Source organism: Cydia splendana, chromosome 11 (genome assembly GCF_910591565.1).
Source record: "Cydia splendana chromosome 11, ilCydSple1.2, whole genome shotgun sequence".
Lineage (NCBI taxonomy): Eukaryota > Metazoa > Arthropoda > Insecta > Lepidoptera > Tortricidae > Cydia > Cydia splendana.
Genome location: NC_085970.1, coordinates 14862152 through 14878145, shown reverse-complemented (window position 1 = coordinate 14878145; position 15994 = coordinate 14862152). Strand labels below are relative to the sequence as shown.

Below are 15994 nucleotides of genomic sequence, written 5' to 3'. Positions count from 1 at the left end.
AAGTAAATCGCTCGAAGATGTTGTTGGTTAATTTTTTAGATTTTAACTAAATCCCTGTAATAAGCCCGCGCTTATATATCCTTAGTTCATTACGAGTAAGTGAATTGTATATATAAATGACAATGTATGTATGACCATTACTGAATAAATGATATGATATGATATGATATACCCTACGTCATCTACGTGAAAGATTCGAGAACATACTACTAAATACTAGATTTATTCTAGAATATTCCCGAGTCTACAAAAAATATCAAGAAAATTTAGAAGTAAGAAAAATATTATGCAACAACCCAATATTCATGAGCTTTCAAGTTTAACAGAACTGTAACTTAAGGTAATTTTTGTTTAATGATGTTCTGGTAGGTTTTTGCGCGAGTTAGGTGTAATGTTCCTGATTGGACAGTCACAGATAACGATGTGTTCCGTGTTCCTTACAAATAATGCCTATTACCTATCAGAAACGAAAAAAACTGTACCGCATGCTATTATGGGGTCGTCCATTAATAACACAAAATTTCGATTTTTTTAAGCCTCCCACTCTCTTGTCACACTGTTTTATAGAAAAAAGATAGGTCTTTAATATGTACTGTCACATTTGGCATGACTCCCCCGCCCCTGTTGCTGTGACGTAATTTGTGGATGAACCTTATTTTGGCAAGAGTCGCTTGCCAGTGGAGCATGGGCAAGAGACCTCAATAAGATAAATGAGTATAGTTCTTTCATTCCACTGTTACTGACAAAATTAGTTTGCTAGACTATATGCACGAGCACAGTCAGCGTCATATAGTAGGTAGTCATAAAGTATTCAAATAGTTCGGTACACCATATAAATCCCAAGGGAAGTAGAATCATTAACAGTATATAAAAATAAAACATAATATTTTAAAATACACTTTAATGTCACTATGACCTAAATATAATTACAACTAAGAATTAGTGCACAGAAATCTTGTCATCACCAGTCAGTTTACTAGAAGATTGTCTAATAATTACTAATTATTGAACACATTTAGAATTGTCTGTATGCATAAAAATATTAATGCATGTACAGACAGTGAAACTATGTATTAGCTTAGCACGCCTGCATACATATTTGTACATAAGTCGTCACTGAGCACATTTTATGATTAAACAGAATATTCAGCAAGTTGACATAACATTTTATACAAATAACATTCTATTTTTTATCTTCTAAGACAAAACCTTTTTAAATTTAATTACATATAGAATCTATTGTAATCATTCCGATCAACACTTATCTACTAAGTAATCTGAAGTTAAACATGAAAACCCCTGATTGTAAATAGAGTCCATAATTTACTTTGAAATTTTTGTAACGACTGCTTATACTACAGAAGAAAAAATCCTCACTTGGAAAATTCTTGCACAAACTAGCAATTCGTTGTGGGATAATGAGAACACGTATAGTGAGACCTAGGCTAGTTTGCTTTGCGTCAAGCGTTAAAAACTACACTTAGGTCGGGCTGTATCAAACCGCCACTAGCCCTAGCTTAACCCTTTAACCATTTGACAATCATTCGATTTAGAACCGTAATCCTTAGAGAGATATCCGTAGAGATGCGTTTTTGTTTTAAGTATGATGACAAGTATGTTGCCGCTACGGACTAAAGGGTTAAGTAACTTTTAACTTTAATGTTGCTCCAGCTTAATAGTATCAAAGGTAACATAGCACCATCTAATCTCAATAGACGCGCCAACGCCCGACGTTACTCTGCGGAAAACATCTTCATACTTCTGGAGTATCTCTTGCACCGTGGCCTGCGTTACGTTGGGGGTCATACTTCTAACGTAAGAGACGAGGTAGTCGAGGGACGCTCCGAGGGGGTGCACCATGAGGAACGCGGTGAGGATGCTGATGAGTTTGGCCTCGGAGGGGGGGACGGCGGGGCCGGAGACGATGTACTTGTTGTCGTCGGGGGTGGGCGGCGGCGGCATCGGCTTGGGCGCCTCGACGCGCGGCGTCGGCGGCGGCGGCAGCGGTGGGTACGATTGCTGAAACAAATATATTTTTGTTACATAATGTACTACGTATGGCGTGATTATGTAGTGACGTATAAGGAGCTCAAAACAGTGGCAGAGTGAAGAACGGAATGGCGATTACTCCACCGACAAGTGCCAGGCTCTTAAGAATTATAATGATGAGCCTAATGTTGACGATGGTGGGCCCTGGTTACTCTACAGCAGTGTTGGCCGAACGTTAATTGCAATTGACCATTAACTATTACAAATTGAACCGTCAACAGTAACGGACGGTTACAGTTTACAGTTCAATTTGTAATGGTTAATGGTCAATTGCATTAACGTTTCGGCCAACACTGCTCTACAGGACGCAGAGGGATGCAAGCGTTCTGTAGAATGGCTAAGTTGGGCCTATTTACATGTGGTTTTTACTAAAGCATTCGTTTTACGTAATTATTTCAGTACATTTGTGGTTTTAAACAAATAAATTGCTAGTTATCAAATTGCTGGTATAGAAACTGTTTACCAGTGGCGGCGCGTCCATAAAAGCCGATTCCCACCGGCTTGCCTGTTTTTGGACGTTTGAGCAGAGTTGTAAAGGAAATATGTAAGCCAAATTAGCCCCGGCTTGCCTATGGATATGTTTGACGCGCCGCCACTGCTGTTTACCTACCTAATATATGGATTAGATTGTTATATATAAACGTAACTGCTAAGGATGCTGTTAAGCAATAATGTGTCAACCCACATTAACTTTGCAATAAGATGTCAACTCAAAAAATTGACGCTTAAAGTTGACATTTTATTGCAAAATTATTGTGGATTGACCCATTTTTGCTAAACACCATCCTAAGTTATAGTAAGTTACTTACCTGCTTGTTGTTCAAGTTGTGTTGAGCGATGAAGTGCGCCTTGAAGGTCTCGAACTTTCTCTCGGATTCGTCCTTGGCGAGGTGGGCCTCCTTGTATCCTTCCAGCTCGTACATAAGGGCGGCGAGACTCGAGGCTTACCTGCTTATTGTTCAAGTTGTGTTGAGCGATGAAGTGCGCCTTGAAGGTCTCGAACTTTCTCTCGGCCTCGTCCTTGGCGAGGTGGGCCTCCTTGTATCCTTCCAGCTCGTACATAAGGGTGGCGAGACTCGAGGCTTACCTGCTTGTTGTTCAAGTTGTGTTGAGCGATGAAGTGCGCCTTGAAGGTCTCGAACTTTCTCTCGGCCTCGTCCTTGGCGAGGTGGGCCTCCTTGTATCCTTCCAGCTCGTACATAAGGGTGGCGAGACTCGAGGCTTACCTGCTTGTTGTTCAAGTTGTGTTGAGCGATGAAGTGCGCCTTGAAGGTCTCGAACTTTCTCTCGGCCTCGTCCTTGGCGAGGTGGGCCTCGTTCTTGTAGCCTTCCAGTTCGTACATAAGGGTAGTGAGACTTGAGGCTTACCTGCTTGTTATTCAAGTTGTGTTGAGCGATGAAGTGCGCCTTGAAGGTCTCGAACTTTCTCTCGGCCCCGTCCTTTGCGAGATGGGCCTCGTTCTTGTAGCCTTCCAGCTCGTACATAAGGGTGGCGCAACTCGAGGCTTACCTGCTTGTTGTTCAAGTTGTGTCGAGCGATGAAGTGCGCCTTGAAGGTCTCGAACTTTCTCTCGGCCTCATCCTTGGCGAGGTGGGCCTCCTTGTATCCTTCCAGCTCGTACATAAGGGTGGCGAGACTCGAGGCTTACCAGCTTGTTGTTCAAGTTGTGTTGAGCGATGAAGTGCGCCTTGAAGGTCTCGAACTTTCTCTCGGCCTCGTCCTTGGCGAGGTGGGCCTCTTTGTATCCTTCCAGCTCGTACATAAGGGTGGCGAGACTCGAGGCTTACCTGTTTGTTGTTCAAGTTGTGTTGAGCGATGAAGTGCGCCTTGAAGGTCTCGAACTTTCGCTCGGCCTCGTCCTTGGCGAGGTGGGCCTCGTTCTTGTAGCCTTCCAGCTCGTACATCAGGTTCTCGTGCTCTGCCTGTTAAGGAAAATGAATGTTAAAATCTAACTTATTTATAATTATCGTTGTTATTTTAAAACATAAGATTTAGTGTGATTTTTCTTTAGTCGCCTTTCGTAAGTAGAGCGCGGTTTTGAAGGCCACCATTGGCAAAGTCCAATATTGATAAGTTGAACACAACTGATGACCCTCCCGGCCGATTTCGACCAAGGCGACCACTTCGACTCCTAGTTAGCTCGGCGCTCGTGCGCCCGAATATGGCTGACGTTGTGGTAGCCAGTCATATCTACAATTCCCTATGAACTATCGTAGGTAATTAAATATAGTACACCTATCATTGTTATATGAAATTATGACAGATAAATAACACTTGCACTGCGTGTAATATCAAAATCGTTGCAGACAATGCAGACTTATCTTGGTCTAACTCTATCTCTTTGTTGTCGTTGCAGTCAGTTAGAAAGAATGTTTTGAACTATTAGTAGGCATGTAGGTGTCATGCCCTTCGAATAAATTTGTAAAAACGAAAACTCACCCTGAGCTCATCGTATTTCTCCTGAGGGACCGTGTTCTTTCCAATCTTCTCAATCTCTTCCTCGCTGAAGTTTGTTTCAAACTCTTCTTTTATGTTTTCCACCTCCTGAAAAACAAAATAGATCAGCGACTTATCCAGAAACAATTCAACTTAGCCTACACGTATCTTTAATTTTTTTACACAAATATCTTCTACGATTTTGTTACTACCTAAGTCTTAAAGGAAAGGGAAGATAAGACTGCAATAACCTTACTATCTAGCCTTCGTATTCTAGATATTGTGAACTTATTTAAAACCGGACAGAAGAAATTCTTGATGATTCAAGTAGGTTTTTCTTCCAGGTAGTCTCATTAAGTATCCGTTTACCTATCGTTCATACTATACCGTGCTTCCTATCCTTCTCTTCTGTTCATCTTCGTGCCTGCAGTATATAACACGGCGTACAGAGAAGCTACGAGAGAAGACTCGAAGAACGAAGGAGTGAGGGGAGGGCGACGCAAAGACGAACGGTAGCAGCCTTGTAGATGAAGCCGTAGACGGGGTATGATCCTTAGGTTCAGAACCGAGGTGTCATTGTGGAGGATTCTTCGAAGATTGACCTAATGCTGGGTGAGATGGTGAAGATGACGACGTGTTGCTACTCCGCTTTGTCTGCGCGGATTAGTCTGCCGCTGCATCAAATGATGAAACGGCCCGCTTATGCAGTAGAGTATCACAAGGCCAGCCAGAAATCTTCACCATTCGAGAAGACGCGTGGTCCAGTATTGATTTACCTTCGAGTAAATATAAGATTCTAGCAAAATTCCACCATCAGGGCGCCGCAAAAACCTTTTTGATGAAGCAACAGAAAACGGCGTGAGAAAAATTCTTAATGAGCGGATGCTTTCCAGGTTGTTCAGAGTGGTACAGTCAGCCAAGAAAGTGGTTTACCACTTTTCGACTCTATCATCTGATTGATAGAGTCGAAAAGTGGTAGACCACTTTCTTGGCTGACCGTACAAACAGCAACACTCTTTTGACTGTCCATCGGTGAACGTTATGCCTTTTGTAATAAAGTCCACTGATGGACAGTTAACATTGTGGGATGGTATTAGGGTCAGAGGATAATGAAAACACTGTTGTATGCTGCCCCATCAAAAATGCTGAGACGGTATGATGGCGGACAGTTGCTGTTCTTTTTTAGAGCATCTGCCGGTCTTTCTTTCTTGACTTCAGCTGTAGACAGATGAAGATGTTGTAGATGCCTGGACATCGGCTGCTGAAGGTGTAGAAGTATTATTTTTTCTTTTCTTGCTGATGCTGACGAATATGATCTTATCCATTTTGCGTTTACAGCTGCAACACGTTCCCAACAATCGGTTGGCACGAAGTGACTCGCTGAAAAGTGTAGTACTATACCAGTGTCGTAGACGCCTTAAGGGGCCCAAAGATTACCAGTTCGCCGGACGATATCAGCCTGTTAATCGCAAAAGGTGACAGTTCCTAACAACTGACAGGCTGATATCGTCCGGCGAACTGGTAATCTGTGGGCCCCTTTAATTTCAACCACGATGCCCTCGTCCTTCATTATTACTGTGTTGTCTGCGTATCTTGAATATCTAGTGGGTTCGCTGGGGAGAGATGGAAATGTACATTTCTAAGTGATTTCAGACAGGTACAGTTTCGGCTGGCGACACGGAGAGATGTGGCGAAGCATGTAATTCCTCAGATCCCTCGAAGGCCGCTTTGAAGGATACGTCCACCAAAGTACCGCAGGTGTAGCTGTAGGGTGTAGGTATATACGAGATGACTGGAGAACGTGATGACTAGCGTGATGCATCGCTGTCATCGCCGAAATAAACGTCAACTCTAAAAGCTACAATATACCTAAATGGAGCGAAAAACTGGCATATTTTGATTGGTTTATAGATAAATATGTACATTTACGTAGTGCAGTAACGTAATCAACACGTAACGATTTTATAAAACGTATGTGCTGAACAATATTTTGCGCTAGTTATAATCGGAGAGTTTCCGTCAACTTAACAAATTACTCGAATGATTTAGTGAACACAATAAGAGTAGGTATTCAAATCAACTGGCAATGTGCAGCAGATATCATAAAATCTATATTGTCTCCCTGAATAACTGTCGCTTTTATAAAACTTGTTTCAATAGGCCGACAAATAAAAGAACAATGAGAGGTAAGTAAATTTTAAGGTAGTAGTTATATTTTCAATATGTAGGTATATGTTTTATCCGCCAATGGTTACAAATTTAAATAACTCAGTTTCTAGCTCTGTTATTTGGTCGGCATGGTGTTTTGGGTGTTAGCTTAAGCGGGCAGCCTAGCCGAGGCCTATACGTAAAATATTGAGACTTCTGGCTTTAGTATTTAATGCGATTAGTATATGTGGCTTAAAAACAACAGTTAATAATAGCCGATTGCACCAAACCGTAAAACTTTAGCACAAATTAGGTATATTTTAGGGGAAATAAGACTCAGTTACCGAGTTGCGTCAACTAGCTGGTCGACTGAGGTGGGTCAGGTGGGTGCTCGTTTTTTTGAGAGGAGCCAACCGCTCACAGTTCACGTCTTAGCTAGGCTGTTCACCTAGGCTAACCCAGCAGATAGCAAAAGTTCTTGGATGATCGGCTGCACTGATTTAACTAAACATTTTAAACATGATTTTATAGAGTAACTCAGTCTCAAGACACGGTTAGATGATAGCTGCTTTCTTGCCACGAAGATCTCTCTCGTTTGTCAGCCCCGTGAATCCACGCTGCCTTCAGGAACCGCCTGTCTAATCCTTGACAATGAGCGTAAACGTCAAGAGACAGAGCTACTCTCTCACATGTATCATATGATCAATTTATTGTTCTATAGACGTTTATCCCGATTTTGTATGTTTAAATCAGCGAGCCAGAAAAGGCCATAGCCCAATAAAAGCACGACACGGTAGGGCACGGCAAAAATATTCCGAATAAGAACACTTTTACTTTAATAACATTTAGTTTAGCCTTTACTTTAAGATCCGTTCAGACCTGGCGAATGCACCATTAGGCAGTCATTCGCGTTCTGCACATCGTAGGGGAGGTATGGTCCCCTACTACAAATTGCACGAACGCAGTTAGCGATCATTCGCAAATGGCAGGCTATTGTCGTATTCGCCAAATCTGACCGCAACTTAAAAACGTCCAGGGTGCCTAGGCAAGGGGACAATAGTGCGCGCTACGATAACGTAACGCTTTATGTCTCTCTATCACTCTTCCATATTACTGCTACAGTGACCGTTGCGTTTCATTCGCTACGGAGCGTAAACGATTTGCATGTTGTCTAGGCATTCTGGACCTCGTTGACTCGACTCAGTTTACCTCGCTTCTCAGGTTCAGAGTAATCATTGAGGATTACTTTACCATGCCATACCGCACCGTGACCTGATGAGCCGGCGATACGTACCTCAGTCATCTTGAGCCACATCTCGATGTTCCTGCGCTGCTGCTTGCTAAAGTGGTCGGAGACGCGCTGGTGGCGCGCCGCGGAGAGTATTTTCGCTACCTGCTCGACTGTCATACATCATATTAGAGACCAGCTGCGGCACGGGAAAATATGTGTCGTAAAAGACACGCAGGGCTCCTAGGGTTGATCTGATGATGTCTACTAGCATTGACAAATCCAAGTGCTATCGTTTTTACCAGTGTTTTAAAAAACAAACTTTTGGAAAAGCTGCACTTACACAGAAAACAGGACGGGCCGTGGCGCTGACATTTGTCTGTGAGCTCCGAAGTAGTGCAACGAACGTCGATTTTCGCTGAAGTTCTAGCGTCCCGCAGCTGCCCGAAGAAATACTGACCACCACACTACTATTTACACTGGACAGGAGCCGCAATATAGGATACATAGCTTTAACCTGACTTGAAGCGTTATGGTTCTTATATACGGTGCACGAAACGCACGCATGTTGGATTAGTTGCGCGGATTATATGCATCGGTAAAGTATGGCACCGGCACACACAACGTGTGCAAGGGCCATTATCTAAATTATAAGGATTGATTTACACCAGTCCAGTTGCTACATTCCACAGCTGAATCTACTCCGGAAGTTTTCGGTTTAGCGCAGGATCGGCATAGAACACGCGCCTAGCCGATCAGTTGTCACTCCGCGCAATGGGTCACCGCTGCTATCTGCTGCGACGTTAAGCCATGACGATGTGATGAAGGAGCGACGCCAAACCAGTGACGTCATCCAACAACTGAACTGATGTAAATCAGATAACCATCTTTGCGAAGACAGGTTTGGAGAGTAGAGGTAAGGAAAACACCCTCTGTGTATGGAAAAGCGTACGTCAAAAAACGGAATATAGGTGGCGCCACAGTACCTATAACATTTGATAAAAAGTTTCAATTCATTGACAGCACACTTCACTCCGTCAGTAACGGCTAAGTTCATAGCTACTCTAGCGCCACTCGGGAGAGATTTGGAACTGTCAATTATAGCTGACATCTAAGACACTTTTTGAAACTGTTCTCCCATGTAAAATAAGAGAGTTTTCTCCTTACCTCTACCCTCCATAGCTCTGTCACTTACCTCTCCGCCGCGTAGATGTCCGGAATGAACCAGGTTACTAGGTAATAATTTTCGGGACGCCTATCCAGTGTACATAGAGATCAGTAAAGTGGCCATAGTTGCAACACTCGTAGCACTGCTGACGTACACGTCGCCGGGTTCCATCAATCCATGACGACAGACAGAAGCAGCCAGGCCCGTCTATTTTTTGCGAAATATCAGTTAAAATACCGAGCAAATATACATTCTAACATTTGTCAACACTTGATTTAATTGTTCTACTGGCAATTAAATGGAATCTGGTAATATTATCAGGGGAATAATATAAGATTAGGAATGAGGGCACAGAATAAATAATAGTATTAGCGTTTTGTTAGCATATATTACCGAAGTTCGTAAATAGCGGGCATCTTTCTCTAAAGTGGCCCACTGATTAACAGTCCGCCGGACGGTATCGGCCTGTCAGTTGTTCGAAACTGTCAAAACTTTGTTCTAACTGACAGGCCGATACCGTCCGGCGGACTGTTAATCAGTGGGCCCCTTTGCTCCAATCAAGGCGTAATCAGAGTGATTGTAAAAGATGCCCGCAAATTGCGAACTTCGGTGTTCGCGGTAGGCCCTCTGTTCTTGATTGGTTAATCGCCATTCGCCAACATGAAGATCGTGCAGAATTCACTGTGTCAACCTGTTGGAATATCGTACCGGAAGAAACCGACAGCTATACTGTCATCCCAAGTATTTTACTTTCTAAAAGATCGGATTCTGTACAAACTGAAACCAGAAACTTTCTGCCTCGTAAACTGACCCGCGGTATTTCCGGACCGATACGACCTTCAAACCTTCAAGAACCGTACTCCCATCTTAAATGCCGGCAATGCACGTACAACCCCTCTGGTGTCACAGGTGTCCATGGCCGAGCTTTAGCCGTCGTCTGCTTGTTTGCCTCCTATATCATAAAAAAACTGGTTTCCGAATATCACATGCGTCTGCTATGCATGATGGGGTACTATACCTGAAGTGACTAACGTCATGTTGGCAATGTTGTCTTGCTGGCTTCCCTGCTTTTGTGTTTTCTGTCGATGTGGTTTCATTACTCCAATGATGATTCAGCAACTTATAAACTATTTCTTATTGTTAGATTTACATTCTAGGCTAGCTTAGGGCGGTTTAAGACTAGCGTATTTTTACGCGCCTACATTACGGTCGTTTCGGCAAACGACCGAATACGCGCGCTGCATTTTGAGCTTCAAAAATCCGTACGCTCATATACGAGCTTACACCGGCGTGTGTCGAACCGGTGCTGGTGTCAGCTACGACACGAGCTTGTACAAGTGCCATTAGCACGCGTGGGAAAAGATGAGCGTATATGCTCCTACGCGCGTTTCTAAAAACGAGCTTATACGCTCGTATAAGACGCTAATCTGAAACCACCCTTAAACTACTTGGACTTGGGTCACGTTGCCCCCTCAATATCAACGATCGGTATACATATTATAATATACACATTCTACTAAAAACCTAAAAAGGAATAGCATTAGCAGCTTCAACCTGGAGAAACCTGCTGAATAGTTTTAACCCTTTTCTTGGCATATCTTTCAACTAGCGACCCGCCCCGGCTTCGCACGGGTTACACAAAAAAAAAAACAAATTATACACCTAAACCTTCCTTAAGAATCACTCTATTGATAGGTGAAAACAGCATGAAAATCCGTTCAGTAGTTTTCGAGTTTATCGCGAACATACATACACACAAACAGACAGACGCGGCGTGGGGACTTTGTTTTATAAGGTGTAGTGATATGCACATTGTGTATTCTATCCTCTTTTTATTTTATTCTGCTCTAAATATTTGGCGTCTGCAAAGCTACAAGTCACGATTTTTGTTTTGATTTGCCATGATAAGGTTTAAAAACCGTTGTTCCACTGCATCAGTCTTCCAGTTTTCTATGCTCCAGCAACTTTAAAGTCACTAACCTTTATGAAGCAAACATCCAACGTAACAAGAAACTAAAGCCTGACCAGTAATATATGATCATTGTCAAGAGGGCGCTGTTATTTTCGTATAATGGGGTTGGCCGGTGGAAGTTTTTAGCAGATGGCGCCATCATAGCTTGCCCCGTCAATCCCTAGATTTGTGTCAAATTTTTGTTTTTTTAATACCCTGGATGCCAGCTCTTTAAGCCAAATCTCATAGAAAAAGGGGCAAGCTATGATGGCGCCATCTAGGCAAACCTTTGACAGTTGCCAACCCCATTATAGGGTGACAGTTCAGTATCATCATCATCATTATTCTTAAGAGCCTAGCTCTTGTCGGTGGAGTAATCGCCATTCCGTTCTTCTCTCTGCCACTGTTTTGAGCTCCTGATACGTCACTAAGTTAATTTTCTCTTTGGCTATAGTTCAGTATAGTATGACAAAAATAGTTCCAGTGAAATTCCGCAACATGCCGCATGATCATATATTCCTGGTCAGGTTTTAACTGACTACAGCCAGCCAAGAGGGCTAGTCCACCGCAACTAGAGATCAGACACTCTCACAAGGACTGTCAGATTTCTGAGAGCTTCATCACTCCAGTAGTATCAGCTCTCCATCCTCGCGGCCCGTCTTCCAGCATCGACTGCTCCAGCGAATTCAAAATCTTTGTAGGACAACCATACTGGCTTAACTAACAACTAATTACTCTTGACGCGCCGAATGATAAGCCCTATGACAGTTACTCCAAGTTGCTTTTAGATAAGCTTAATTAAAAAAAATATTGAAGATATGTTTTTACCGTATTTTTATTACTTTATAGTCCGTTGTTTTAGCATTAGAAAGAACTTCGCAGAAGTAAGCTTGTGGTTCCAAATCCGGCACTTTTAGCGGTAATAATTTGAAGTAAATTATATGTATTGACTATGCTACATTAGATAATTCAATAATTATATAAATTAAAGAGCCTGATAAAAACTGCACGCTTGCTTCTGTGGAGTTCTTTCTAATGCAAAAAAAACGAACTCTTAGAACTCGAACGAAAAAATGAACTCTTTTTTATAGTTACATTTCTAAATAAATTCCAAAAAATGTCTACAAAAATTTACGTGACAGCTGCTCCATATAAAAATAAACTGTCATAGGGATCTTCTTTAGACGCGCGAGGTAATAGTAACTACGGTCTCAGCGACTCAAGAGGATCTTAGCCATGGCCCAGAATAAATAATAGTACTAGGTACAGAAGGTTCACTCTCTAACAAAACGCGTCTATTACGACAGATATCACCGCAAGGTGGCGCAAGCGCGAACAGGTGGCAGTTCCGTAGCGGTGCGCGGCAACTACTACTGCTAGACACCAAAATTGGTGTGGACCGCATGTACTTGTAGCGACGCGACGAAATCGCGGAGTGAGCCACGCCTGGCCATGGGCAGTAGAGATCGCCATTATTCCCGATGCACTTCACACCAGCTTGAAGTCCCACAGCTCATTTCTTCGACTCTGATAGCATTGTTGCTACACACAGACTACACAGACACCGCGTTATGAAGCGTTTACACAGAGCACGAGGTCACCACACATGTACAATTTTACTTGTAAAATGCTACGAATCCAGCAGCACAATAGAGTTGTATTCTACGCTATTTATACCATTATAACCCAAGAACACCGCTTATATAGCTTAATAACCATAAATATTTTTGTAATACTCGAGTAGTGGTCCTAATTGCAACTGAAATAAGCGGTCACGCTCCTATACTAAATTGGTACGGGAGAGCATATGTGTGGTGACCTCGATTGATTTATGTGCTCCGTCCAGTAGTTGAGGTGGTCTGTGTTGCTACAGGATACTTAAAAATAAGGTAAAAACTTAATAATAAGGCTCACCGGGTCTCTCCCAGAAGTCGTCGGCAACGTCAAGGGTCTACTACGCTTCTTGGTAGAGTTGGGTTGGCAAGAATAGTGCCGCCCACCCACTACGCAAAATAGCCGCAATAATATGACGTCGAGTTGCGTAAACCAAGCCCGCGAGAACCTATAAGGTAAAAACTTACATTGCAGTAGTATATGCGCGAATTTCTCCTTCATAGTGAGTTTCATGTTCTGGTACTCGTCGTCAAGCACCATTTTTTCGTTGAAGAGGCGGCGGATCTGGTTGTTGGAGGCTTGGATGAGCGAGTAGAACGCGTTCGCGTTCTTCTTGTTGCATTCGCCGCGTTCCAGCCACCCGACTAGGGTCTGTAATGATAGAAAATGTTATTAAATATATACTTTATATTTGTCCGCAGATGATACACACTTTAGTCTTTACTAGTCTCAAACCAATGCAAGTTTTTTTAATAGTCTCAAACCAGTTTTTTTTCCAAGTCCAAATATGACTAAATTTTTCTGCGCCGCGTAGCTTGCCTGCTCCAGTAATTGAGGCATATTGTAGTGAGTATGGGAGTAATATTCTAACGGTGTTCCAACAATATTAATTTTGACTTTCCACAGTCAAGCTTCAGTTTTGTTTGACAGTGAAAAATCTATTCTCTGCTTAGCCCAATTTTTTCGGAACCACAAGTTTAACGAAGCCTATATTTTTTGTGTATAATTTTACCAAGAGCCAGAATGCATATAATTTGTGTAAAGGTGTAGATGATATGTAGTTGCTTGTATCTGATATCATTCTACTTACAGGAGCAGCCTCAGCGAACTGGTCATCACTTTTGACCTTCTCGGTGACAGTCTGCAAAGAGGCCGGCGTGAGCGGCTCAATGCGCGGTGGCGTGGGATCACGCTTACCGCGCTTGCTTCGCTCGAACTCGGCGTAGTCGTCGCGGTTCTTAAAAAAGATGAGAATTTCTTTTAATAGGTTTCTGAGATATTACCTAGCAACAAAATACTTTGTTACCAAGAAAGTAGCTTAGTATTAATAAATTTAAGCTTAATGACTAGTATTATTGTGTAATTAAGTTAGTTTGTATAGTAGCCTTAGTATAGTTGTAGTTTTCGCTCTAATATGTATTTCATCATGCGCATATATGCTTTGGATGGCAACCAAAACCTGTACCAAAAATAATTATTTCCTGTAATAAATGTTATGTTTTGTGTGCCTAATAAGTATATAAAACAAAAAAAAATAGTACTTTTTTTGGTGAAAACATTATTTATTCCCAAAAAAAAAACAACAGTGTATAAGTTTTCAATTCTTACCAATGCAAAGTCCACAAAGATAGTAGTAGCCTCGCTGTCACCCTGATTGTGATATTTGAATCGGAATCCAGAGATGCTGAAGGAAGCCTCCACACTTTCCTGCTTCTCAAATCTGATGTGACACACTCCCTGTCTGTGCAACTTGATGTCGGTAATGTTACCGAACCGCTGGAAAATCTCTTGAAGAATGTCTTCCTTTACACCGTTAGGCAAGCCTCCAACAAAGATTGTACGGCAGCCTGGTGGCCGCTCTCTGCGGTTAGGCAGAGAAGCACCCGGTATCGGAGTCAAGAGAACAACAGAGCTGCAGTAGATTGGCTGGTTGGATGGGTGCATCATAGGCATCATTTGTTGGTTCATCATGAACATGTTCTGATCCATCATTGGATTCATCTGCATCATTCCAGGCATCATGCCGGGCATGTTCTGCATGTTTTGCATATTGGACATGTTTGGCATGTTGGGATGAGGCATGCCTCCCATTGGTTGCATTTCCATCTGGCCGGGCTGCTGCATCATTCCAAATGGCATCATGCCACTAGGACCTGCCACTAGAATAAAATGTTACGTTATTACTTACATGATAGGCATTGCTAACATGTAAAAGTGAATATTCTACCAAGTGTCAAATGCCAAAGTGACTGTAAATAAAAATTAGAAACTACATTTAGTTTTTCAATTTGAAACCGTCTATATGGTAGTCATAAATATATAAAAAAAAATTGCTCAATCCCTTGAAGACCATTCAGTGAAAACAATAATGAAAATTCAGTGAAGTAAAATTAACCTTTAAAAAATCGAATTGTTTTATTTATGAACTTAAGGTGCAAAAAATACCTGGCATCATCATAGCTCCAGGAAGCATATTTCCAGGGTTCTTATCACCTGCCTTGTCACCACTGTCAAACCTGGACCTCCTCTCTGGACGGTCCCGTCTCCTGTCCGGCCGGTTGTCTATACGGTGGTCCGGACGGTCATTGCGGTTCCTATCATCTCCCCGGTCAGCCATCCTTTTATTCCCGGGCCTGGGGTTTCTGTCATGATGCTCTCTTGGACGGTCATCCCTGCTACGGTCTGGTCTGCCAGGACGCGGGCGCTGATCTGTAACGTAATTTAATTTAGAAATATTGCATGTGATAATTATGCCAGATACTTTGCCAAATATAGACCACAAGGTCAATTACTAAAAGTATCACTCTGCGTTTCTTGCGAATGCTAGATTATCTTAACTAAAATTATATTATTTATACTATGATAATGTGTATCACAACAGCACTTTAACATGTAACAAAAATATTCAGATAACCTCCAAATGTGGTAATTAAATTTAAATCTACATATTGTACCTCGGTCCCGATCGCGGTTCCTAGAGTCCCTTCTATTTCCTGGTGCTCCCTCATGGCTAGTTCTGGATGCTCCCGGGGCAGGCGTATCATCCTCAATCAGTTGCACCTCGCTGGATTCCACGCTCGGGTCCTGAACGTCTTGCTGAGAGGCGCTCTGCATACCTTCTGGCAGCATAGGTCCAATTTGTGGCCCGGGCGGTATCCCGCCCATGTTATTCGGTATATCCATCATGTTTTGCAACATGGGTGGAGGCAACAATGGCGGATGCGGATGCATTTGCATCATTGGCTGTCCCATCATGTTAGGGGGCATTGGGAATTGCTCATTACCCCATGGATTCATTTTGAAATATATTTTGTCACTAACGTTAATTAACAGGACAAAAGAAAATGCTCCAAACTACAACTCAATTTATCTTTTAGTAAAGTTGAATAAAGCTCAACA

General features: G+C 42.4%; 1 protein-coding gene and 1 long non-coding RNA gene across 2 annotated transcripts in view; one reads left to right on the top strand and one right to left on the bottom strand.

Moving 5' to 3' along the window:
• Nucleotides 1-15994, top strand: part of LOC134794986 (uncharacterized) — a 207723-nt gene that overhangs the window by 128701 nt on the left and 63028 nt on the right. The gene's annotated exons all lie outside the window — the stretch shown is intronic.
• On the bottom strand, nucleotides 885-15334 carry LOC134794964 (ecto-NOX disulfide-thiol exchanger 2-like). The gene is made up of 8 exons (XM_063766837.1): nucleotides 15041-15334; nucleotides 14204-14754; nucleotides 13686-13832; nucleotides 13063-13246; nucleotides 7929-8035; nucleotides 4490-4594; nucleotides 3836-3972; nucleotides 885-2005 (listed from the first exon to the last, which is right to left on the bottom strand). Exons 1-8 carry the CDS (start codon nucleotides 15210-15212, stop codon nucleotides 1657-1659), a joined length of 1752 nt encoding a protein of 583 aa, XP_063622907.1. The 5' UTR covers nucleotides 15213-15334; the 3' UTR covers nucleotides 885-1656.

Coding starts and splice junctions, on each gene's coding strand:
- LOC134794964 (XM_063766837.1), bottom strand. CDS start 15,212: ATGGCTGACCGGGGAGATGATAGGAACCGCAATGACCGTCCGGACCAC. Junction 3,973..4,489: donor AGAAATACGATGAGCTCAGG/GTGAGTTTTCGT, acceptor TTTCCTTAACAG/GCAGAGCACGAGAACCTGAT. Junction 2,006..3,835: donor AACTTGAACAACAAACAGGT/AAGCCTCGAGTC, acceptor ATCGTACCCACC/GCTGCCGCCGCCGCCGACGC.